Here is a 24,491-nt window from a genome sequence, read left to right on the forward strand (position 1 = left end):
TATATCGTCAGACTGTAACTTGTAAGGTTGTTTTCATTGTACATTCCCAGTGCAGTATGAGATGTGGTTACCAGGTACTTCCTCCAGCCTCGTTTACCTTACCCTCGATAATACTGGGCATTAGAATTTCAAAGTATTTTGCCACTTTAATGAGTACAAATAACATACTGCTGCTTTAAATGCATTTTTAAATTTATTGAGAAGGTAGAATCTTGCATGTTTGTTCGCCATTTGTATACTTCTATTACTGTCCATCATCTGATCTTCATTTGCCCATTTTTCTGTTGAGATGTGGTTTGTTTTTCTTCCCGGTTACTTTTTTTAACCCTTCTGCTCGCTTCCCAGGAGGTTTTTAATGTACTCTTTTGGATTTTGACTTAGATATTTAATGTATATTTATTTTTTAGGTGAGGCACCATTACATGATGATGATGGTGATGGCAACGATGATGATTTATGATACTCGCGTTAAATAGCCATATTTGAAAGTATTTACATTTACACTCACTGGTATTTTCATAATGTGGTTTTTTTCTTTAAAAGATTTATTTATTTAATTATTTATTTATTACTGTTTATTCGTGAGAGGGGGCGAGAGAGTGCACACAAGCAGGGGAGGGGCGGAGAGAGAGATTGAATCCCACGCAGTCTCTACGATGTCAGTGCAGAGCCTGACGTGGTGCTCGAACCCATGAACCATGAGATCATGATCTGAGCTGAAATCAGGAGCCAGATGCTTAACCAACTGAGCCACCAGCTGCCCCTAAAAGTTTATTTTTTAAATTGAGGTATAATTGACAATGTAACATGTTAGTTTCAGGTGTATGACATAACGATTCAATATTTATATATGTTTTGAAATGATCTCCATAGTAAGGCTGGTTCACATCTATCACTTTATGTAATGTGAAACTGAATAAAGAAAAGCTCATTTATAATAGAATTGGGAAGAGACAGAAATGGGAGCTCTCGTGCCCTACCAACTCATTCTCAAGTACCAATGCCAGCGGGAAGAAATTACTTGACTGCCCCAGCAAGAGTGAGGAACATTTTCCCTTTGCTCCACAACAGCCCAGCCAATGAGAAACTGCCACAATCGAGCCAGTGAGAAACTGTCACCACCCTGAACACCTTCTTTCAGTGGACTTTTGTTCAAGCAGCCCCTCCCACCTCCTTTCCCTCTATAAGGTGGTATGCCTCTTTGTTCTCTGAAATCCATAGTTCATGGGTCCCAAATTGCACTTCCTCTGCCATTCTCAAATAAACTACTTTTGCTGGTAAAATAACTGGCTGTTTTACTTCCAAGGTCAACAGTAGTTATAAGGAATATGTATTTTTTGTGATAAATATACAGATCTACTTTCTTAGCAATTTTCCATTACATTACATCCCCATGACTTCTTCATTTTGTAACCAGAAAATTATGTCTCTTGACCCCCTTTACTCATTTCTGCCACTCCCCATGCCCCATCTAAGGCAACCACCAGTCTGTTCTCTGTATTGTTGAGCTTGTTGTTTGTTTGTTTTTGTTTTTGTTTTAGATTCCACATATAAATGAGATCATATGGTATTTGTCTCTCACTATCTGACATCTTTCACTTAGCATAGTGCTCTCGAGGTCCATCCGTGTTGTTGTAAATGCCAACATTTCATATTTTTTTATGGTTAGAGCGTGTTCCATTGTATATATGTCTGTATACACATATATATACATACACACACGTATATATATGTATACACATAAAGAAACTGTGGTGTATATATATGTGTGTGTATATGTATGTATATGTATGTGTATATGTGTGTATATATATATACACATATATATGTATGTATGTATATGTATATATATATATCTATACACACACACACACACATATATACACCACCGTTTCTTTTTTTTTTTTTTATAATGATTTTTTTTTTCAACATTTATTTACTTATTTTTGGGACAGAGAGAGACAGAGCATGAACGGGGGAGGGGCAGAGAGAGAGAGAGGGAGACACAGAATCGGAAACAGGTTCCAGGCTCTGAGCCATCAGCCCAGAGCCTGACGCGGGGCTTGAACTCACGGACCGCGAGATCGTGACCTGGCTGAAGTCGGACGCTTAACCGACTGCGCCACCCAGGCGCCCCACACCACCGTTTCTTTATCCATTCATCCATCAGTGGACAGTTAGGTTGTTTCCATATCTTGGCTGTTGTAAATAATCCTGCAGTGAACCCGGAGATGTGTATGTTGTCTTGAGTTAGTGTTCTCATTTTCTTTGGGTAAATACCAAAAAGAATTCTTGGATCATAGAGTAAATCTATTTTTAACTTTCTGAGGAACCTCCATACTGTTTTCCATAGTGGCTGTACTAATTTACATTGCCACCAACAATGCAAAAGGTTTCTCTCTACAACCTGGCCCATACTTGTTATTTGTCTGTTTGATGATAGCCATTCTGACACGTGTGAGGTGATAGCTCACTGTGGTTTTAATTAGCAGTTCCCTGGTGATTAGTGATATTGAGCGTCTTTGCTTAATTTTTTTGCGTGTTTATTGATTTGGCGGGGGAGGGGCAGAAAAGGAGACAGAGAATCCCAAGCAGATTTTGCTCTGTCAGCACGGAGCCCGATGCGGGGCTTGAACTCATGAACCGTGAGATCACGACCTGAGCTGAAATCGAGAGTCGAATGTTCAACTGACTGGCCCACCCAGGTGCCCCTTCAGCATCTTTTCATGTACCTGTTGGCCATCTGGATGTCTTCTGTAGCGAAGTGTGTATTCAGATCTTCTGCCCATTTTTAATTGGATTGCTTGGTTTTTTTGCTTTTGAGTTGTAGGAGTTCTTAATATGTTTTGGTTAGTAACCTCTTATCAGATATATGATTTGCAAATATTTTCTCCCACTCTGTAGGTTGCCTTTTCATTTTGTTGATGGATTCCTTTGCTGTGCAGAGCTTTGAAGTTTGATGTAGCCCCACTTGTTTCTTGTTGCTTTCGTTGCTTTTGCGCTTGGTGTCATGTTAAAAAAGCCATTGCTAAGACCTCTGTCAAGGAGTTTACTGCTGTGTTTTCTTCTTATACTGTGGTTTTAATTATTTAAATAAAGTATAGATTGTAACAAGTTTTTCCTGAAGGCTAATGGCAAGGGAACGAATGGTGGCATATTCTCTGAGTTTTTGTATTCTCTCACTTACTTTCTGTGCCTTCCATGCTGCTATCTCTGTAAGTAGCTGTAGGATTCTTGCATAACAGACTTCCCACCTTAAAGCTCAGGATATTGTCCCCTTGAACTCTGATATTTGATGTTAGAGAGATGTCTGAGGTCATCTTCATTTTGAGTCTATTGTGGTAGATTATGTTTTTTCTTTGAACATTCGTCATATTTTATATTCAATGTTTTGAAAGTTTATTTTGAGAGAAAGGGAGAACATGAGCAGAGAAGGGAGGGAGGGAGGGAGAGAGAGAGAGAGAGAGAGAGAGAGAGAGAGAGAGAGAGAAAATCCCAAGCAGGCTCCACACTATCAGCTCAAAGCCCGACGCAGGGCTCAATCCCACGAGCCATGAGATCACGACCTGAGCTGAAATCAAGAGTTTGATTTCACCTGAAATCAGGTGAGTCACGTGAGCCACCCAGGCACCCCTATATTTAATTTTTGAAGAGAATATGTTTATGTACTTCAAGAATCATTTTGTAGTGTAGTCAGGCTCTTCCACAATTTTGGAAAATATTCTTCTATTCTTTGATTGTTCTTTCATCTGTCTGTCCTTTTTCTGCTTTCTTTCTAGGATTCCTGTTATATATATTGTGACTTCCGGAATTCATCCTTCATTTCTTATCTCTTCTGTCACTAATTTTCATTTTCCCTCCAGGTTTAGGAGAATGTTTTGAGTCCCCTCCTCCCCTTCAATAATTTGAGTTGTTTGTAGCATGTGTTCTGCTGTTCATTCCATCTTCCATCATTTTAAATGAAGTAATACTATTAAAAAAAATCAGCTCCAGGCAATCTTTCCTGCCCTCACACTGTGCCCTCTTCATGTCTGTTTGCCCCATTTTTTACAGATACAGTGCCTTCTTGAATCAAGTGTCTTCTTAAAATATTGAGAATTTTATGAAAAAAAAATTGTCCTATCGGTTTGAGTCAGACCTTTGCAGCAGAGACAGTTTCAAAGTGGTTCCTTCCCTTTGAACTGCAGTGTTTTCACATGAGCCTAGTGATTTTTCCAGGTCTGTTTCTCCTCACCGAAGCAGAACAGGTCCTAGCTCCTAGGCAAACTGGCGTTGCAGTTGTTTCTGGAAAACTGGGTGTACATTCCCGGCCAAGTCCTTCATTTGAAAAGAGCAAGAAAATGTACCCTACACGGCCAGATAAGAGATTTCATTAACTAGAACGTCCTAAGCACCTCATTTTTGTCTCTTTGTGGTGTGGATGCTTTGCAGTCTGGGCAAACCATGACCCCTTTTGACCCGTGCTCGGCCAACCCACTCTGTACAATTTCTTACCCCACCGATGCCTGGCCTTCTCCTCAAAGTGGCAGCTTGTCCCAGCAACATGTTCTGGGGGCTGCGAGAAGCACGGGTTGTGTGCATTTAAGGCTGCCCCACAGGAGGCAAGCGGCCTGCCCTCTCGGTGCCCTGTAGCCCATCATACCTTCCTGTTGTTTTGAGTTTGAGGGTGAGCGTTGCCCTTGGGATCCACTTGCCGTATTGACCAAGACGCTGCTCTTTCCAAGTAGACACTCACGGGTCGCCCTCTCTGCCTCTTCTTTATTTAGTCTCATCCCGCCTAAACGTATCCAGCACAGACCCTTGCAATTTCTGGCATATTGAGCACCTTCCTCTTATATTTAGTGCTGACCAAAGTTTTTACCTCATTGAATAGTGCCCTGATCGTCTCCTTGGGGAATCTAGGAATGGGGCAGATCGAGAGGCCCGGGTCTGTACCGACATCTTGCCAGGAAGCCTCCCCTCCCCCGTTTTGCTGGCTATTAAATTCTGAATATGTTCTCAGTCATGGATGTCCCCATGTCTAGGAAAAATAAGGTCATAAATATTAAGATTGAGCGATGAGAATGGACAGGTGAGTAAGAATGAAAAGCTTCAGTGACTGCGTGAAGCTGGGAAGATTGGATTTCAGTATTGGGCCTGTTTAGCTCAGGAGTGTGCCTTTAGTGAAGCTCCTGATTGTTACTTTAAGAAATTTGGGATGAAATAGCCCCGATAACACACTGGTCAACAAAACCGAGGAAGTCAGGGCTGGGTTAGATTTAAGGTGACCAACCGTCCCGGTTTGTCTGTGCGGGAGGGGATCTCAGCAGGTGGGATTTCTGGCAAAGTCCTGGGCACGAACCGGTCACCCTAGTGGAAATTATGCCTTTGCATCTGTGGTCTTTTATATATGAGATGAGATTTCATGCTACAATGAATGTCCAGAGCTCTCCTGACCCACTGACAGAGCACGCAGCATTTAGCCAGAGAAGAGCGAGAGCTTCTTTTCTGTTTGTTTTGTTGACTAAATTCTACAAACTCTGATTCCACTTGAATATAGCATCAGTTTTTTAGCTGTGTTCTGAAACAGCGCTGGCAAATAGGCATTCTTTCATGTTTTCTTTTTAAAAATTATGAGGAGTCGTCTTCTTTAAAGCTAAGAATGGTCTTTAGTATATCCTGTAAGGTGTATAGACCATGAAGTTGGAGCCACTTTTACAGACTTCGAGGTTTAGATAAATTAGAAGCTCTTTGGTGAAAATTACAGGGTTCTTCCTAGAAGCCATAAAGGATTAGGGACACTTGGGAGCATTTCAGAAGGGTTGTTTGATTAGGAAGTTGCCAGGGATTTGAAAAAAGGTACGGGCCTCAGAGTACTACTTCTAACATTGCGTTTGTCACTTGGCCTGCATCAGACTAGTTGCCCTTCAGGGGAACAAAAACACTTAACAAATGCTCATTAAGATGTTTTCTCTTTCTTTATGATGTTCGTGAATGCTAGTGTTAATCGCATAGGAGCAATGAGGCTTTTGTTTGGGTAGATGAGAGGGGCATTTATGCATTTCACCCTTTTATGGGAATCTGGCCTAGGGAACCTCCTCTAACCTCTGCTGTTTATTTTGTTTTGTTCTTTTGATTCTGAAACTCCCTTTAGGCAAAATAGTCCAGGTTAACCAGAAATTCTCAGGTGCATCCTTAACCAGAGGCCTTAGAGGGGGCAAACTGGAAAGGAGACTGGTCATTCAGCCTTCTTTGTCAGACCTTAAGCCACACTCTCAGCCCATCTGCCAAGGTGGGGTCAGCTTTGATCCTCTGTTCCTGCCATGTTGTCCTTTTCTTTGCATTTAAAACCCCGTGTTGGGGGCGCCTGGGTGGCTCAGTCGGTTGAGCGTCTGACTTCGGCTCAGGTCATGATCTCACGGCCCGTGAGTTCGAGCCCCGCGTCGGGCTCTGTGCCGACAGCTCGGAGCCTGGAGCCTGCTTTGGATTCTTTGTCTCTCTCTCTCTCTCTCTCTCTGCCCCTAACCCACTCGCATGCTGCCTCTGTCTCTCTCAAAAATAAGTAAATATTTTTTAAAAATTAAAAAAAAAACCCCGTGTGTGTCACTGACATCGCCATCCTTACCTGTCATTGCATTTTGTAATATTGTTTACACAACATCTGAATGTTTTGTGACCTACTCATCTTCCTTTTTTTCTGTGAAAACCCCTAAAATTGCTCTTAATTTTGCTCTCTCCCCTGCTTTCCTTACCCAATCCACTGGCAGGTCTTCTGGTTTTTCTCTAAAACATTCTGAATCCGGTCACTACTCACCATGTCCCCCTCTGTCACCGTGGTCCGAGTCACCGTCAGCTCCCACGTGGATTATGGTGGCAGTTTCCCTGCTCGTCTTCCTGCTTCAAAGCCTGCCCCTTTCGGTCCTCTCTTTTTCCCAACAAGCTGGCAGGGTGGTCTCCTCAGACTTGGATCACATTTCTTCCCTGCATAAAAGTTTCTAATGGTTTCCCATTGTATCTGGAATTAAACCTCAAATTCTGACCATGACCATCAGAGACCCCCTTTAGTTGTTGAACTTCTGCTTCCATGCTGAGCACCATCGTACTGTCTCGAGTACAGCGAGCTCGTTCCCACTTTGGTGCCTTGGCCTCAGCTCGTTCTTCTGCTTGGAATGCTCTTGTCCCACATGTTGGCATTGCCAGGCTCCTCATTATTCAGCTCTTGAGTCGCCTTAACTGTCCCCAGCGGTAGTTCTGTATAGAGTAGTACGTTATTCCCGTGTACCCCCACTGACCCTTACGCTTCTTAAATTATCCTGTATTTTCTTCATAGCACCTCGTATCTGAATTTCTTGTTTACTTACCCATTATGTGTCTTCCCCAACCAAATGTAACCTTCGTGAGAGCAGGGACTTTGTTTTGTTCACTGTGCCTAGGATAGTGCTTGGTGCATAGTAGTTGCTCATTCAAATATTAAATCAAGTGATGCAGATGAGTATTTTCCTTTGCCATGAGAACACTCCAGGAGAATAACTATATAATTTTATAACTGTACGTTGGTCTCAAGACGGCAAACTATGGAGTCTTACAGAATGAAGAATTTTCAGCTCACATTGTTTTAAAAAAGAGGGTTTACTTTTCATAGCATTTTAGACTCATAGCAAAAGTGAGCTCAAAGTAGAGTTGCCCTACACTTCTGTCCCCACGTGTACGCAACCTTTGCCACTGTCTACGTCATGCATCGGATTGGACGTTTATTACAGTTGATTAACCTACATTGACATGTCAGTGTCACCGAAGTCCATACTTTATATTCGAGTTCATTCTTGGTGTTGTATATTTTATGGATATATTTTATGGATTTAAAAAACGTGTTATGGCCTATATCTCCCATTATAGTATCATGCATGATAGTTTCTACTCTAAAAATCCCCTGTAACCCTATTCATCCTCTCCCCCCACACTCAACCCCTGGCAGCTTTGTATATTCTCTATAGTTTTGTCTTTTCCACAATGCTTTATGGTTAGAATCTTACAGTATGCAGCCTTTTCAGACTGGCTTCTTTCACTTAGTAGCAGGTATTTAAGTTTCCTCATTTCTTTTCGTGACTTGATAGCTCACATCTTGGTAGTGCTGAATATTACACCGTTGTGCCTCAGTGGGCCACAGTTTATCTGTTCACCTACTCACGGACATGTGGGCTGCTTCCAAGGTTTGGCCGTTGTTGATAAAGCCGCTGTCAACATCTGTTCACAGGTTTTTGTGTGGACGTTAAGTTTTCAACTCATTTGGGTGAATATTAAGTAGGGCAATTGCTGGTTCTTATGATGAGAACATGTTTAGTTTTGTAAGAAATCACCACACGGCCTTCCAAACCACGTGTATCCTTTTGCGTTCCCACCAGCAATGAATGCGTGTTCTGTTGTTCCATTAGTTTCGTCAGCATTTGGTGTTATTCAGTTATCAGTGGATTTTGGCCATTCTCATAGGTGGGTGGTGGTATCTTGTTTTAATTTGCAATCCCATGACAGATGATAATGAGCATCCTTTCATATGCTTATTCTCATTATATCTTCTTTGGTGGTGTATCTGTTCAGAACTTTTGCCCATTTCTTTAATAAAGTTGTTTGTTTTCTTGTTGTTGAGTTTTAAGAGTTCTTTGTATTTTGAATTACAGTGCTTTATTGAGCCTGCCTTTTGCAAATATTTTGCCCCAGTCTTCAGCTTGTCTTCTTATTCTCTTGACTGTGTCTTTCACAGAACAGTTTTTAATTTTTATGCAGTGTAGTTTATCAATTATTTCTTTCCTGGGTTGTGCCTTTGTTGTCGTATCCAAAGAGTCATTGCCATGTCCAAAGTCATCTAGATTTCCTCTTGTGTTATTTTCTAGGAATTTTGCACTTACACATTTTATGTTTAGATCTATGATCCATTTGAGTTAATTTTTGGGAACACTGGAAAGTTTGTGTCTAGATGCATTCTCTTTTTTTTTTTTTTTTTTTTTTGCATGTGGATGTCCACTTGTTCCAGCACCATTTGTTGAAGAAACTATCTTTGCTCCATTGTATTGCCTTTGCTCCTTTGTCAAAGATCTGTTGACCATATTTAAATGGCTCTCTTTCTGTATACTCTTTTTTTTCTGTTCCATTGATCTTTTTTTTTTTTTTTTTGCCTATTCTTTTGGCCAATAAAACTTCGTCTTACTTGCTGCAGCTCTACAGGAATTCTTGAAGTTGGGTAAATCAGTCTTCCAACTTTGTTCTTCTTCAATATTGTGTGCTATTTTGGGTCTTTTGTCTCTCTGTGTAAACTGTAGAATTGGTTTGTCAGTATCCACAAAATAACTTGCTGGGATTTTGATTGGGATTGCATTGAATCTATAGGTCAAGTTGGGAAGAATAGACATTTTGACGATATTGGTCTTCCTGTCTATGAACATGAAATATCTCTCCATTCATCAGTTCTTTGATTTTGTTCATCAGGAATTTTTGGTCTTCTTTATGTAAATTCTTATATATATTTTGTTAGATTTTATATCTAAGTATTTTATTTGGGGGAATACTAATGTAATTGGTAATGGGTTTTTACTTTCAAATTCCACTTATTTGTTAGGAAAGTGATTGACTTTTATATGTTACCCTTGTATCCTGCAACTATGCTAAAATTGCTTATTAATTCCAGGAGGGTTTTTTGGGTCAGTTCACTTGGAATTTTCTACAGACAGTCATATCATCTATGAAGAAGGACAGTTTTAGGGGTGCCTGGGTGGCTCAGTCGGTTGAGCGGCCGACTTCAGCTCAGGTCATGATCTCGCGGTCTGTGAGTTCGAGCCCCGCGTCGGGCTCTGTGCTGACAGCTCAGAGCCTGGAGTCTGTTTCAGATTCTGTGTCTCCCTCTCTCTGACCCTCCCCCATTCATACTCTGTCTCTCTCTGTCTCAAAAATAATAAATGTTAAAAAAAAAATTTGAAGAAGGACAGTTTTATTCCTTCTCTTCCCTTCTCTTCTCTTCTCTTCTCTTCCCTTCCCTTCCCTTCCCTTCCCTCCCCTCCCCTCCCCTCCCCTCCCCTCCCCTCCCCTCCCCTCCCCTCCTCTTCTCTTTTTGTCTCATTGCATTAGCTGGCACTTCCATTGTACTATTGAAAAGGAGTGGTGGGAGCACCTGGGTGGCTCAGTTGGGTAAGCATCTGACTCTTGATTTTAGCTCAAGTGATTCTCACATTTCATGAGTTTGAGCCCCACATTGGGCACTGTGCTGACGGCACAGAGCCTGTTTGGGAATCTCTCTCTCTCTTTCTCTCTTTCCCTGACCCACTTGCATGTGTACATTCTCTCTCAAAATAAATAAATAAATATTAAAAAAAAAAAAGGAGTGGTGAAAAGACACATTCTTTCCCTGTTCCCAATCTTATTGAGGAATCAAATTTAAGTATGATGTTAGCTACATCATACTTTTTTTGTACATGTACCTTATCACATTGAAGAAGTTATTCTTTAATCCTAGTTTACTGAGAGGTTTTGTTATGAATTTGTGTTGGATTTTGTCAAATGTTTTTTTCTGCACCTATTGGTATGATCATGTGATTTTTCTTCTCTAGCCTGTTGCTGTGATGGATTATATTAATTGATTTTCTGTTTTTTAATATGAAATTTATTGGCAAATTGGTTTCCATACAACACCCAGTGCTCATCCCAACAGCTGCCCTCCTAAATGCCCATCATCCACTTTCCCCTCCCTCACACCCCCCCCATCAACCCTCAGTTTATTCTCAGTCTTTAAGAGTCTCTTATGGTTTCGCTGTCTCCCTCTCTTTTTTTTTTTTCCTTCCCCCCCCCCCATGGTCTTCTGTTAAGTTTCTCAGATCCACATAAGAATGAAAACATATGGTATCTATCTTTCTCTGTCTAATTTATTTCACTTAGCATAACGCTCTCCTGTTCCATCCACATTGCTACAAAAGGCCAGATTTCATTCTTTCTCATTGCCAAGTAGTATTCCATTGTGTATATAAACCACAATTTCTTTATCCATTCATCAGTTGATGGACATTTAGGCTCTTTCCATAATTTAGCTATTGTTGAAAGTGCTGCTATAAATATTGGGGTACAAATGCCCCTATGCATCAGCCCTCCTGTATCCCTTGGGTATATTCCTAGCAGTGCTATTGCTGGGTCATAGGGTAGATCTCTTTTTAATTTTTTGAGGACCCTCCACACTGTTTTCCAGAGCGGCTGCACCAGTTTGCATTCCCACCAACAGTGCAAGAGGGTCGCCGTTTCTCCACCTCCTCTCCAGCATCTATAGTCTCCTGAGTTGTTCATTTTGGCCACTCTGACAGGCGTGAGGTGGTATGTGAGTGTGGTTTTGATTTGTATTTCCCTGATGAGGAGCGACGTTGAGCATCTTTTCATGTGCCTGTTGGCCATCTGGATGTCTTCTTTACAGAAGTGTCTATTCATGTTTCCTGCCCATTTCTTCACTGGATTATTTGTTTTTCGGGTGTGGAGTTTGGTGAGTTCTTTATAGATTTTGGATACTAGCCCTTTGTCTGATATGTCATTTGCAAATATCTTTTCCCATTCTGTTGGTTGCCTTTCAGTTTTGTTGATTGTTTCCTTTGCAGTGCAGAAGCTATTTATCTTCATGAGGTCCCAGTAGTTCATTTTTGCCTTTAATTCCCTTCCCTTTGGGGATGTGTCAAGTAAGAAATTGCTGCGGCTGAGGTCAGGGAGGTTTTATTCCTGCTTTCTCCTCTACGGTTTTGATGGTTTCCTGTCTCACCTTCAGGTCCTTTATCCATTTTGAGTTTATTTTTTGTGAATGGTGTAAGAAAGTGGTCTAGTTTCATCCTTCTGCATGTTGCTGTCCAGTTCTCCCAGCACCATTTGTTAAAGAGACTGTCTTTTTTCCATTGGATACTCTTTCCTACTTTGTCAAAGATTAGTTGGCCATACTTTTGTGGGTCCAATTCTGGAGTCCCTATTCTATTTCATTGGTTTATGTGTCTGTTTTTGTGCCAATACCATGCTGTCTTGATGATGACAGCTTTGTAGTAGAGGCGAAAGTCTGGGATTGTGATGCCTCCCGCTTTGGTTTTCTTCTTCAATATTACTTTGCCTATTCGGGGTCTTTTGTGGTTCCATACAAATTTTAGGATTGCTTGTTCTAGCTCTGAGAAGAATGCTGGTGCAGTTTTGATTGGGATTGCATTGAATGTGTAGATAGCTTTGGGTAGTATTGACATTTTAACAATATTTATTCTTCCAATCCATGAGCATGGAATGTTTTTCCATTTCTTTGTATCTTCTTCAATTTCCTTCATAAGCCTTCTATAGTTTTCAGCATATAGATCTTTTACATTTTTGGTTAGGTTTATTCCTAGCTATTTTATGATTCTTGGTGCAGTTGTGAATGGGATCAGTTTCTTTATTTGTCTTTCTGTTGTTTCATTATTAGTGTATAAGAATGCAGCTGATTTCTGTACATTAATTTTGTATCCTGCAAGTTTGCTGAATTCATATATCAGTTCTAGCAGACTTTTGGTGGAGTCTATCGGGTTTTCCATGTATAGTATCATGTCATCTGCAAAAAGTGAAAGCTTGACTTCATCTTTGCCAACTTGGATGCCTTTGATTTCCTTTTGTTGTCTGATTGCTGAAGCTAGCACTTCCAACACTGTGTTAAACAACAGCGGTAAGAGTGGACATCCCTGTTGTGTTCCTGATCTCGGGGAAAGCTCTCAGTTTTTCCCCATTGAGGATGATATTAGCTGTGGGCTTTTCATAAATGGCTTTTATGATGTTTAAGTATGTTCCTTCTATCCCGACTTTCTCGAAGGTTTTTATTAAGAAAGGATGCTGAATTTTGTCAAATGCTTTTTCTGCATCAATTGACAGGATCATATGGTTCTTATCTTTTCTTTTATTAATGTGATGTATCACATTGATTTGCGAATATTGAACCAGCCCTGTAGCCCAGGAATGAATCCCACTTGATCAGGGTGAATAATTCTTTTTATATGCTGTTGAATTCGATTTGCTCATATCTTGTTGAGAATTTTTGCATCCATATTCATCAGGGATATTGGCCCATAGTTCTCTTTTTTTGCTGGGTCTCTGTCTGGTTTGGGAACCAAAGTAATGCTGGCTTCATAGAATGAGTCTGGAAGTTTTCCTTCCCTTTCTGTTTTTTGGAACAGCTTGAGAAGGATAGGTAGTATCTCTGCTTTAAATGTCTGGTAGAATTCCCCAGGGAAGCCATCTGGTCCTGGCCTCTTATTTGTTGGGAGATTTTTGATAACTGATTCAATTTCTTCACTGGTTATGGGTCTGTTCAAATTTTCTATTTCTTCCTGTTTGAGTTTTGGAAGTGTGTGGGTGCTTTGGAATTTGTCCATTTCTTCCAGGTTGTCCAGTTTGTTGGCATAAAACTTTTCATAGTGTTCCCTGATAATTGCCTGTATTTCTGAGGGACTGGTTGTAATAATTCCATTTTTTATTGATGATTTTATCTATTTGGTTCCTCTTCCTTTTCTTTTTGAGAAGCCTGGCTAGAGGTTTATCAATTTTGTTTATTTTTTCAAAAAACCAACTCTTGGTTTCATTGATCTGCTCTACTGTTGTTTTAGATTCTATATTGTTTATTTCTGCTCTGATCTTTATTACTTCTCTTCTTCTGCTGGGTTTGGGATGTCTTTGGTGTTCTGCTTCTATTTCCTTTAGGTGTGCTGTTAGATTTTGTATTTGGGATTTTTCTTGTTTCTTGAGATAGGCCTGGATTGCAATGTATTTTCCTCTCAGGACTGCCTTTGCTGCATCCCAAAGTGTTTGGATTGTTGTACTTTCATTTTCATTTGTTTCCATGTATTTTTTAATTTCTTCTCTAATTGCCTGGTTGACCCATTCATTCTTTAGTAGGGTGTTCTTTAACTTCCATGCTTTTGGAGGTTTTCCAGACTTTTTCTTGTGGCCGATTTCAAGTTTCATAGCTTTTTTCAAGCCCAGCGATTAATTTTATGAGTATTATTCTAATTTCTTGTTCCATTATATTGGTTAAATCAGTTTTGATCAATTTGTTAGCTGTTGCTGCTTCCTGGAGTTTCTTTCGAGGAGAATTCTTCCGTTTTGTCATTTTGGCTAGTTTTCTGTCCCTTATGCATTTTAAAAGCTTGTGTGCTCTGCACCTGCGAGTACTGCTATATTAAAGGAGGGTCATATGCTGTCCAGGGCCTGGCCCTTCAGGAGGTGTTTTTTCGGGGATTGTTATGTGCTCTCTGTTGTTGTGACTTTGGTTATTTTATTACCCTACTCGTAGTAATATTTTGTACCCTGCACCAGGTGTGCTTTGATTTGTTCTTTGGAGTAGCCCTTGTAAACGAAAACAGATGGACAAACAGGAGACAAAATATTAATTGATTTTCAAATATTGAGCCAGCCTTGCATATGTGGATACATTTCGGTTGGTTGTGGCATATAAGTGTATATGATATATATAAAAGTATATAAAACATACATTGTTGGATTCTATTTTCTAATACTGTATTTTTTGAGGATTTTTGCACCCATGTTCTTGAGAATATTAATTTGTAGTTTTCTTTTCTTGTAATATCTGTCTGCTTTTGGTATTAGGGTTTCGCTGGTCTCATAGCATGAATTAGGAAGTCTTCCTTCCACTTTTTTCTTCTGGAAGAGTCTGTAAAGAATAGGCATAGTTTCTTCCTTAAATGGTTGGTAGAATTCACCAGTGAACCCATCTAGGCTTGGAGCTTTCTGTTTAGGAAGGTTAGTAATTTTGATTCATTCTTTAGTACAAATAGGCCTATTCAGATTGTCTTTTTCTTATGTGAGTTTTGGAAGATTTAGTCTTTCAAAGGAATTGGTCCGTTTCATCTCTGTTATCAAATTTGTGGGCATAGAGCTATAGATAGTATTACTTTATTAGCCTTTTAATGTCCATATGATCTGTAGTGATGTTCCCTTTCTTGTTTCTGGTATTAATAATTTGTGTTTTTCCTCTTTTGTTCTTAGTCTGGACAGAGGCTTATTGATTTTATTGATCTTTTCAGAGAACCAGCTTTGTTTCATTGACTTTCTCCGTCAATTCTGTTTTTGATTTCCTTGATTTCTATTCTAATTATTTTTTTCTTTTTATTTGAGATTTAATTTGCTCTCCATTTTCTAAATTCCCAAGGTTGAAGCTTTTATTACTGAGTTTGGATCTTTCCTTTGTAATATATGCATTCAGTGTATTAAATTTTCCTCTTTGAAGTGCTTTTGTTGTATCCCACAAATTTTGATGTTGTATTTTCATTTTCATTTAGTTAAAAATACTTTAAAATTTCTCTTGAGATTTCTTCTTTGGCCATGTAATTAGAAGTATGCTGCTTAATCTCTTAAGTATTTTGGGATTTTCCAGCTGTCTTTTTGGTACTGATTTCTAGTTTAATTCTTACGGTCTGAGAGCAGATATTGTATGATTTCTATTCTTTTAAATTTTGGTGTGTGTGTGTGTGTGTGTGTGTGTGTGTGTGTGTATGTGTTGTGTCCACAATGTGATCTCTCTTGGTGAATGTTCCATATGAGCTTGAGAAGAATGTGTATTCAGCTCTTGTTGGATGAGGTAGTCTGTAGATGTCAGTTACATCCAGTTGATTGATGGTATTCTTGAGTTCACCTGTGTCCTTACTGATTCTATGCCTAATAGATCTTTCTGTGTCTGATAGGGAGTGTTAAAGTCTCCAACTGTAATAGTGGATTTGTCTATTTCTCCTTTCTATTCTATTATATTTACTTCACATAATTTGACTCTGTCTTATAAGGCAAATACACATTAAGGATTGTTGTATCTTCCCGGAGGATTGACTCCTTTATGTAATGCCCTCTTATTCCTGATAATTTCCTTGTTTTGACGTCTACTCTGTCTGAAATTCATATAGGTACTCCAGCTTTGTTTTGATTAGTGTTAACATAGAATATTGTTTCTCCATCCCTTTACTTTTAATCTGTATGTGTCTTTATACTTAAGTGAGTTTCCTGTGGACAACGTATAGTTGGGTTTTGTTTTTGCATCCACTCTGATAATCTCTGTCTTTTAATTGGTGTACTTACTCCATTGACATTGAGAATTATTATTGATATAATTTATTTATTTTTTAATGTTTATATATTTTTGAGAGAGAGCGCAAGCGAGGAGGGGCAGAAGGAGAGGGAGACAGAATCTGAAACAGGCTCTAGGCTCTGAGCTGTCAGCATAAAGCCCAATGCAGGGCTCAAACCCATGAACCATGAGATGATGACCTAAGCTGAAGTTGGACACTTAATCAACTGAGCCACCCAGGCGACCCTAATGTAATTGATTTAATAGTTACCTTATTTGTTAATGTTTTCTGTTTGTTGCCCTTGTTCTTTGTTCTGATTTTTCTCTTTGGCCATCATATCTTCAGATAAATATTTTTTTCTATCATTCTCCCCCTTCTGAGAATCCACTTACATTTACGTTAAACTGATAAATAATATCCCGGGTCATTGATGCCTTTTCAGTTACCTGTAGTCTTTTTCCTCTCTATGCTTCAGTTTTGGATGGTTTCTATTTCTGTGTATTCTAGGTCACTGATTTTTTTCTTTTGCAGTGCCAGAAGTGCTGTTAATCTAATTCAATGTCTGTTTTTTTTTTTTAATTCCAAAGACTACATTTTTCATCTTTATAGCTTCATTTCATTTTTTTATATATATGAAAGATACATATGTGAAAGAAAAGAAAGATATGTGTATTTCTTATATATACCTATATAATATATACCTATATATGCCTATATATCTTATATGTACCTATGTGTCATGTATGTCTTTCATTTCTCCTCTCCTACTTTTTTGTTTTTATAGGGTTTTACTTTTAAGTCATCTCTACACCCAACGTGGGGCTCGGACTTACAACCCTGAGATTGAGAATCGCATGCTCTGCCAACTAAGCTAGCCAGGCACCCCTCTTCTCTGTTACTTTTTGAATGGATGCCAGATATTGTGAATTTTGTTTGGTGTCTGGTTTTGTTAAATTCTTTTCAATAGCGTTGGACTTTGCTCTAGTGACTAATTAAATTATTTGGAATAACTTGAATCATTTGGAGGCTTGCTTTTAAGCTGTCAAGTGGATCTTTGACACAGAACTAATATAGCCCTACTACTAAGGTGATGCTTTTCCAAGGACTCTATCCATTCTCTCACGTAGCAGGAGCCATTCTAGCTGCTGAGAACACAAAACCTCCCCAGCCCTGTGTGAGCTCTGACATTTGTTCAGCCTATTGTTTGCTGGTGCTTCTTCTTCTGTCCTTGGGAAGTTTTCATTCACACATGCCCTTGTCAGTGCTCAGCCAGAGACTTGAAGGAACCCTTCGGCTGATGTCCGCTTGTTTTCTGTCCGTGCAGATTCTTCTATTCCAGTGTTCTGTTGTACATATCCTCATTGCCTTGGGCTTCCTAAGCTCCAGTTTCTGTCCTCGCAACTCAGCAAGAAGGAAAACTGAAAACTCTGGGTTCTTTCTGACTCCCCACTCTCTATTCTGGTTTCGAAACTGTTCTGGGTTGTAAGCTAGGGCAATTTTAGGGCTCACCTATTTTATTTTTCTATCCCGGGGAGTATATCTTTCTCTATTTTCCAGTGTCAGAAACCTTTGTTTCCTAGTTTTGGTCCCTTTAATAGTTGCTTCAGGTAGGAAGGCAGACCTTCTCACTGTTCTTCCAGAATGTTCAGAAGCAGGAGCCCTTCAGTTGACATTTCACATTTCCGTTATTTTGTTTAGAAGTTAATTTTCCTGACACGTAAGGGGTGTGGTGGTCTTTGTCTTTTAGTATAAATCATTGTGGGTCTTGGTATCTTGATAAGAAGCCTCTGTTGCCTATCTGGGAAATCATACACTGCTGGGAAATAGTACTGTTCAGTTCTCTTCTTTGTAATAGAGGGAGTGATGTCCTAAGCAGAGGTGATAGAGATTTTTTGCCTGACTTGTGGCATCATTTCTTAGAATATGCAGCAACTTGGCCATTGGTTTTCTTCCACTGCATGTGGTTTTAAGCTTATTTTTCAACTGATGAATTCACCACCTACTCCATTCTTGGGTTGTGAATCCATAGGCTTGAATTCTGTTCTGAGTGCCAAAACTTTGCAACTGCTGAGTTGGTTGGTTTTTTGCCTGGAAAATTGTTAGGGCAAAATTGATATTTTGATTGGGGAGAGAAAGAGGCAGATTTTCAGATGAAAGCTGTTCCACCCCAAATAATGTAAAAAAAAAAAAAAATTGGCTTATTATCCAAAGGCATGGATAGAATTTGATGTATTATGAGAAAGAGAAAGTTCATAAATAGTAAACTTAGTGGTGGGAGGGTATCATAAGACCACACATAAATAGGGTAGCCATATGTACTGTTTGCTAAAGACCGTCCTGGTTTATACTTGTTGTCCTCGAATAATTAACATCCCCTTTTACTCTTGGGCATGTCATGGTTTTGATGTCTATCCGTAATACTTACGCACATACAAAGTCATCCCAGTTATAGCTAATGGTTTAAAGAATTCAAAGTAGGTGTTAATTCCTTGGCTGTTGTTGTTGTTGAATAACGGATTTACTGTTTACGTTGTATTTTTGTTGAATGGTTTATTATAGTGACTAATAAATGTGTGTGTACGTGTGCGTGTGTGTGTGGTTTTATTTTTTTTAATTTTTGGTATTTTTCCTACAGATGATCTCAATGCCACCCACCAACACTGCGTTTTGGCTGGTTTACCACCTCGATTTAGTTCCACCCACCGAGTGGCAGAGGTAAGTGTAAATAAAAATGTGTTTCAAACTTAATTGGATGTGACAGTAGTGGTTGGAATGAGCAATTTCACATAGAGTTTTGGAAGAGTATTTGATAGGAAAATTGCTTCCATCGAACTTGACTTGAGCCTTTATTTACTTGCTTTTTCAGCTTTGGGTTGTGTTGGATACAGTTTTTAAAAAAAGTGTACTCACAGCACGGGATAAGTGTATTTTGCTTCTTTGGGGTTATGTTTCTTGGAGAAGGTAAAACATCATCGGCAGGTGTTCCTAGTTAGAGATTTTCTAAGGGGTTTGTATCTGTCAAGGTCAAGGACAGGAGATGGCCAGCAGGAAATGGGGTGGATTTGTGTGCTTGTGCATGTGTTAGCTGTGACTGGCTCTGATGGTTGGGAATTTACATTTCCCTTAACTTTTTGGTCAGGCTTCTGGGCATGTGAATGTAAATTAAGGAGAAAGTTACAGTGTGCCAAGGAATTTCTGAGCTCCCCAGTTGTGTTCCTAACCCAGACTTTATTGCTCAATTCTGCCACCACTTCAGTGGCTGATGGTCAGCTGATTAGACCAGTTCAGAATAGTAACCTAAGAGGTGAGGAAAAACTCTGAATAGTCACCCTGGGGTACTAAGTGATCAGTTAAGAAGGGTTCCATAGAGCAGGAGAATAATCATGAGAAGGACGACAAGTTGACCTTGTATCCAAACTTGTTATCTATGCTTTTGCTTTGTTGGTTGACTTTTCATCATACCACTGGGGGATCAGGGTGCGAAGTTGGGCAGAAGGGATACAACAAAGTAGCAGGGAAACACAAGCACAAGGCCTTTTCAGTCCTGAGACTGAGTCTGCAAGGCAGTGGCACGTCTTTTTTTAAGCCCATAGCTTTTCTCGTGAACTGGTCACGTTACTATGGGACAGAGCGGGCACGAGTGTCTACTCAATCAAGATGCCAGCCAGCCCATCAGACATTCTTTCCTGCCTTCCTCATGTCCCTTTCTCCTCTCTTCTATTCACTCATCTAAATATTTGAGTGCCAAGGGGCACCTGAGTTGAGCCTCCGACTTTGGCTCAGGTCATGGTCTCGCAGCTCGTGAGTTTGAGCCCTGCGTCGGGCTCTGTGCTGACAGCTCGGAGCCTGGAGCCTGTTTCAGATTCTGTGTCTTCCCCTCTCTCTGCCTCTCCCCCGCTCATGCTCTGTCTCTCTCTGTCTCAAAAATAAATAAACATTAAAAAATAAACATTAAAAACATACATACATACATACACACATATGTACATACTTGGGTGCCTGTTGTGCATTCAGCAGCATTCCAGGCTTGAGAGATGGAATCATCAGCATGACAACCCTGGCCACTACCTTTGTTCAACTTGCATGTGAGTCGGGGAGACAGATACCAAACAAAAAGACACATAGGTGCTTATCTTAGAGACCTAAAAGTAAGTTCTCTCAGGAAGTTGCGATGATGGCAGGACTGTCTGAGTGGAGGGAGGAACATAAGAATGAATGCGAGAATGAACGAATTAACTCTTTATTCGATGCTTTCCCCGTGCCAGGCTCTTGGCCAACTCTCAAGCCTGGGTGATTTAGGGATGCCATTACCATTAGTAGAAATGGCGGTTTAAGACATTAGGGGAAGACGATAGTGCATTCGGTTTTGAACAGGCTGGGTTGGAGCTGCCCCGTGGAGCGGTCCAGCAGGCAAATGCAAATAAGGGACTAAAACTCTCCTCCTCCACCTCCTGCCATAAAAAAAGTCCGTACCTACACAGACCTCCAAAAGGGGCCTGCCAGAGTACGGTTTGAACAGTCCCCCTGTAGCCTTATTTCCTTTTTTTCCAGGCAGACCAATTTTATTAGAGTAGCAGTGCTTTCAGAATATCCTGAGGTTTAGCATTTTCTGCTTAGTCACAGCTGTATTTGTATCTTCTCATTTTTAGGCAACATCGCGAGCGTTAATTAACTTTTAAATAGGGAGGTGGGGATATATGGTAATGCTATTGGGAGAAAACCAGTATCTCAAATCTAGGTCTTTTATAATCTCTGCATTTCAGTTCAAGCCACAAGATATATTTTTTTACTAATTAGACACATCCGATGTGAACGATGTGACTATCTTGCTTTCTGAAGTATAGATCAGGTCAGCAAAGCGTGGCCCATGGGCCGTAAGATCTTGGGGCAACTGCTCAGCTCTGGCATTCTAACTCCAGAGAAGCCAGAAACTATATGGAATCAAAGGAGTGTGGCTGTGTTTCAATTAACATTTTATTTATAAACTCATCATTTTAAGGTGATTTTTTATTTCCGTGGAAAGTCAAAACTGCTGATGATCAATGCTGGTAAAGTTACAGTGAAACATACATTCATATAGTTCTGGAAGTTTTTCTAATTGGCATACTTTTTGGTGAACTATGTGAGGATGTGTTCAACTACCATAAAAATACTCATATTTTTGATCTCATAACACTATTTTTTGGACTCAAACCTAGGAAACCATTCAAAAGAAGTATATATGTATATGTATGTATGTATGTATGTGTATGCGTATTTGTATGTATGTGTATATATTTATATGTGTATATATGTTTATATCTATATACATACAAAGATGTTTAGGGGGATTAAGAGTAGTGAAAAGTTGGGCAGAACTTAGGTGCCTTTGTAGCACATGACTCCTTAATTAAATTATCAGCTCAATGAGCAATCATTGAAAATGGTAGTTTTGAATACTTACAAACAGAGAAAAACAGAATATACACTGTTGTGTACTGACTGGTCACAACTGTGTGGACAGAGACTCACGTGCAATGAAAATAATAAAAATAGGGAAAGATGACAGGATCATGTTTTTATCTTACTTAGAAATTCTTATTTCATGATATATTATTGTTTTCAGTAATAAAAGAGGGAAAAGACTTTTTTTCTGACATGAAATTTACATTGCTGTTTCCCTCGATAGAAGAGGGGAAAATCCATGCAGCATTATAGCCCTCACTTACTTTATAAATGTCTTCTTTCTTGTTTCACCTGTGCCAAACAAAATGATTTGCAATTTTCTGCCTATTCAAAATATGTAGGAAACAGACTATCTTAAGGAAGCGATGTTCTGAAATTCGTTTTAGTTAATCAGAGAAGAAATCTATTTAGTTTTCTGTTTACATGTGACTAGATTATGTCTGATGGCTCTTGACCTTTATCTGATTTTAGTTTTCTTCCGGTTGGAACAGAAGAACTCCATTCTCCTGAATATCTTTTTTTTTTTTTTTAAGTTTAAATTTTATATATCATTATATTTTGAATAGGTAGTTACTCAAATGGTTCAAAACCTAAAAAGAACCTAAGAATAAATAGTTTCAAGTCTCTCTCTTCCTCCTAAAGCCAACCAGCTCCTTCTCCCCAGAGAGATAACACTTCAACCCAGTGTTATCAGATTCTTAGTTTTCTTTCTGTGATGCTTAATACATATACAAGCAAATATGTGTTGATATTTTTTATACAAATGGTAGCCTACTCTATATACTATTCTGCACTTTGGTTTTAGTAAGCCTTGATGATAACTGCTTATCAATATATAAGTCTCGGAGTAGACAATGATTTTTTTCTGATATGACACCACAAGAACAAACAACCAAAGAAAAAATAGATATATTGGACCTCATCAAAGTTAAAAACTTTGATACTCCAAAAGGTTCCATCAAGAAAGTGGAAAGAGAAACTGCAGAATGTGAGAAAGTAGTTTCACATGACTTGTCTCACAAGGTATTCGTGTCTAGAATATATGAATAACGCTTACAACCATTAATTAAAGAGATACATAATCCAATATTTTTAAATGACAAAGGATGTGAATAGACATGTCTGCAAAGCAGGTCCACAAACGGCCAATAAACACATGAAAAGATGTTGAACATCATTAGTCATCAGGAAGATGCAAATGAAAACCCCAGTGAGATATCACTTCACACCCACTAGAATGGCGATGATTAAAATCACAGTAACAAGTCCTGGGGAAGATGTGCAGACATGGGAACCCTCACGCGCTACTGTAGGGAATATAAAATGGTTCAGCCACTTTGGACAACACGGTGACGTTTCCTCAGAATTTTCAATACCATATGACCCAGCAGTTCCATACCCAAGAGAAATGAAAACTTCTACATGAATGTTCTTGGCAGCTTGATTCATAATAGCTGCTAAAAAAAAGGAAACATGAATGTTCTTGGCAGCTTGATTCATAATAGCTGCTAAAAAAAAAGGTTGGCAGAAAGGGGAGGAGAAGACACAGAGTTTGTACAGGGGTGCAGAGTGTGTTTTGGGGAGATGACCAAAATATTCTAAAATTAGTTGTGAAAACGGTCACCTAGGGGAGTCTGGGTGGCTCTGTCGGTTACATGTCCGACTTCGGCTCAGGTCCCCATCTCACAGTTCCTGAGTTCGAGCCCCGCGTTGGGCTCCGTGCTGACAGCCCGGAGCCTGGAGCCTGCTTCGGATTCTGTGTCTCCCTCTCTCTCTGCCCCTCCCCTGCTCGCACTCTGTCTCTCTCTCTCTCTCTCTCTCTCTCTTTCTCAAAATAAATCAACGTTAAAAAAAAAATTAGAAACAAAACAAAACAGTTGCCTAACTGTGAATATACTAAAAACGATAAATTGTGTGCTTTCAATGTGTGACTTCTATGACATGTGAATAATGTCTCAATAAAATTGTTCCCCCAACCTCTGCCAAAAAATAGGCCTCATTGTAGGCTCTTTACAACAGATAAAACTCTGTCCACCCAGGGAAAAAAAAAAGTCCCCCATGTGGCTCCACCATAGTTTATTTAACGGGTCCCCTTTTGATGGGAAATTCAGATTGTTTCCAGTCTTTTGTCAGGATAAATGCATTGTAACCTCTCATGTAGGTCACTTGATACTTGGGAAAGTAAAGGTGTGAATACAACATGTTTATAGACAGAATGTCTTTTAATAAGAGGTTGTAGGAGTGGCTCAGGGACAAAAGTGAGTGGTGACTCAGCGCCCTTTTTGCTTTTTCTAGGTAGCAAACTGGAGCTGCCTGCCGATGTGCTCCCGGCACTTTGAAGTCTTCATATTAAAATACGTATTAGTCAGGCTTCTGTTTTTGTCACCGTAACTTTGTTTTTCCCAGGCTTATACGTGACACATTGCGTAAAATGGCGGTAGCCGCCCAACTGATTTTTATTCCAGGGCACTAGAAGGTTCTAAGACATCTGTTTGAGTTACACGTATTCCAATAAAAACACTTGCGTGATACCTTTTCCTCACCGGGTCTAAAGGACATTTGTAGCCCTTTATCATTCTAGGAAATCACGTTGCCACCGTCCGCATCCTCTTTTTTTCTGACATACGTCATTCAGAGGAGGAGTTTGTCCATTTGACCTCTGCTTTTCTCCCACAGACACAGAGAGGGACAAACTAGCTATCTGCCCCTGCCCACACCAAGCTACCAAGTGAGGCCTTTGAACAAGCCTTGAGGGCATGAGCCATGTGTTCTCCATGATTAGAAGAACCTGTTCTACCAAGGACTTGCAGCCTTGAACTCTATGGTTTTTGCAGAAAAGGAAAATGAGTCCTTTGCCCTGTGCTTATAACTTCACTTTTTTGTGTGTGCCGTTACCGTTCCATTTTGTGGACCGCTGAACTGATCAGGCCGGTTACTTTTCTTTCCCATTGTGAGGTCCAGGGCACTTACAAT

At 39.7% G+C, this 24,491-nt stretch overlaps 1 protein-coding gene across 5 annotated transcripts in view; it reads left to right on the top strand.

Annotated features, from left to right (window-relative positions):
• FTO (FTO alpha-ketoglutarate dependent dioxygenase) overlaps positions 1 to 24,491 on the top strand; it is a 393,904-nt gene that overhangs the window by 160,166 nt on the left and 209,247 nt on the right. For all 5 annotated transcript variants that reach the window (XR_006702654.1, XM_045442778.1, XM_045442779.1 and 2 more), the window contains exon 5: positions 18,709 to 18,788. Coding sequence is in view for 4 of the 5 variants with exons in the window: in XM_045442778.1 (XP_045298734.1) it covers positions 18,709 to 18,788 (80 nt within the window). In the remaining variant the exon portion in view is untranslated. The remainder of the gene's footprint in view (positions 1 to 18,708; positions 18,789 to 24,491) is intronic.

The sequence above is a fragment of the Leopardus geoffroyi genome, chromosome E2, assembly GCF_018350155.1.
Source record: "Leopardus geoffroyi isolate Oge1 chromosome E2, O.geoffroyi_Oge1_pat1.0, whole genome shotgun sequence".
Lineage (NCBI taxonomy): Eukaryota > Metazoa > Chordata > Mammalia > Carnivora > Felidae > Leopardus > Leopardus geoffroyi.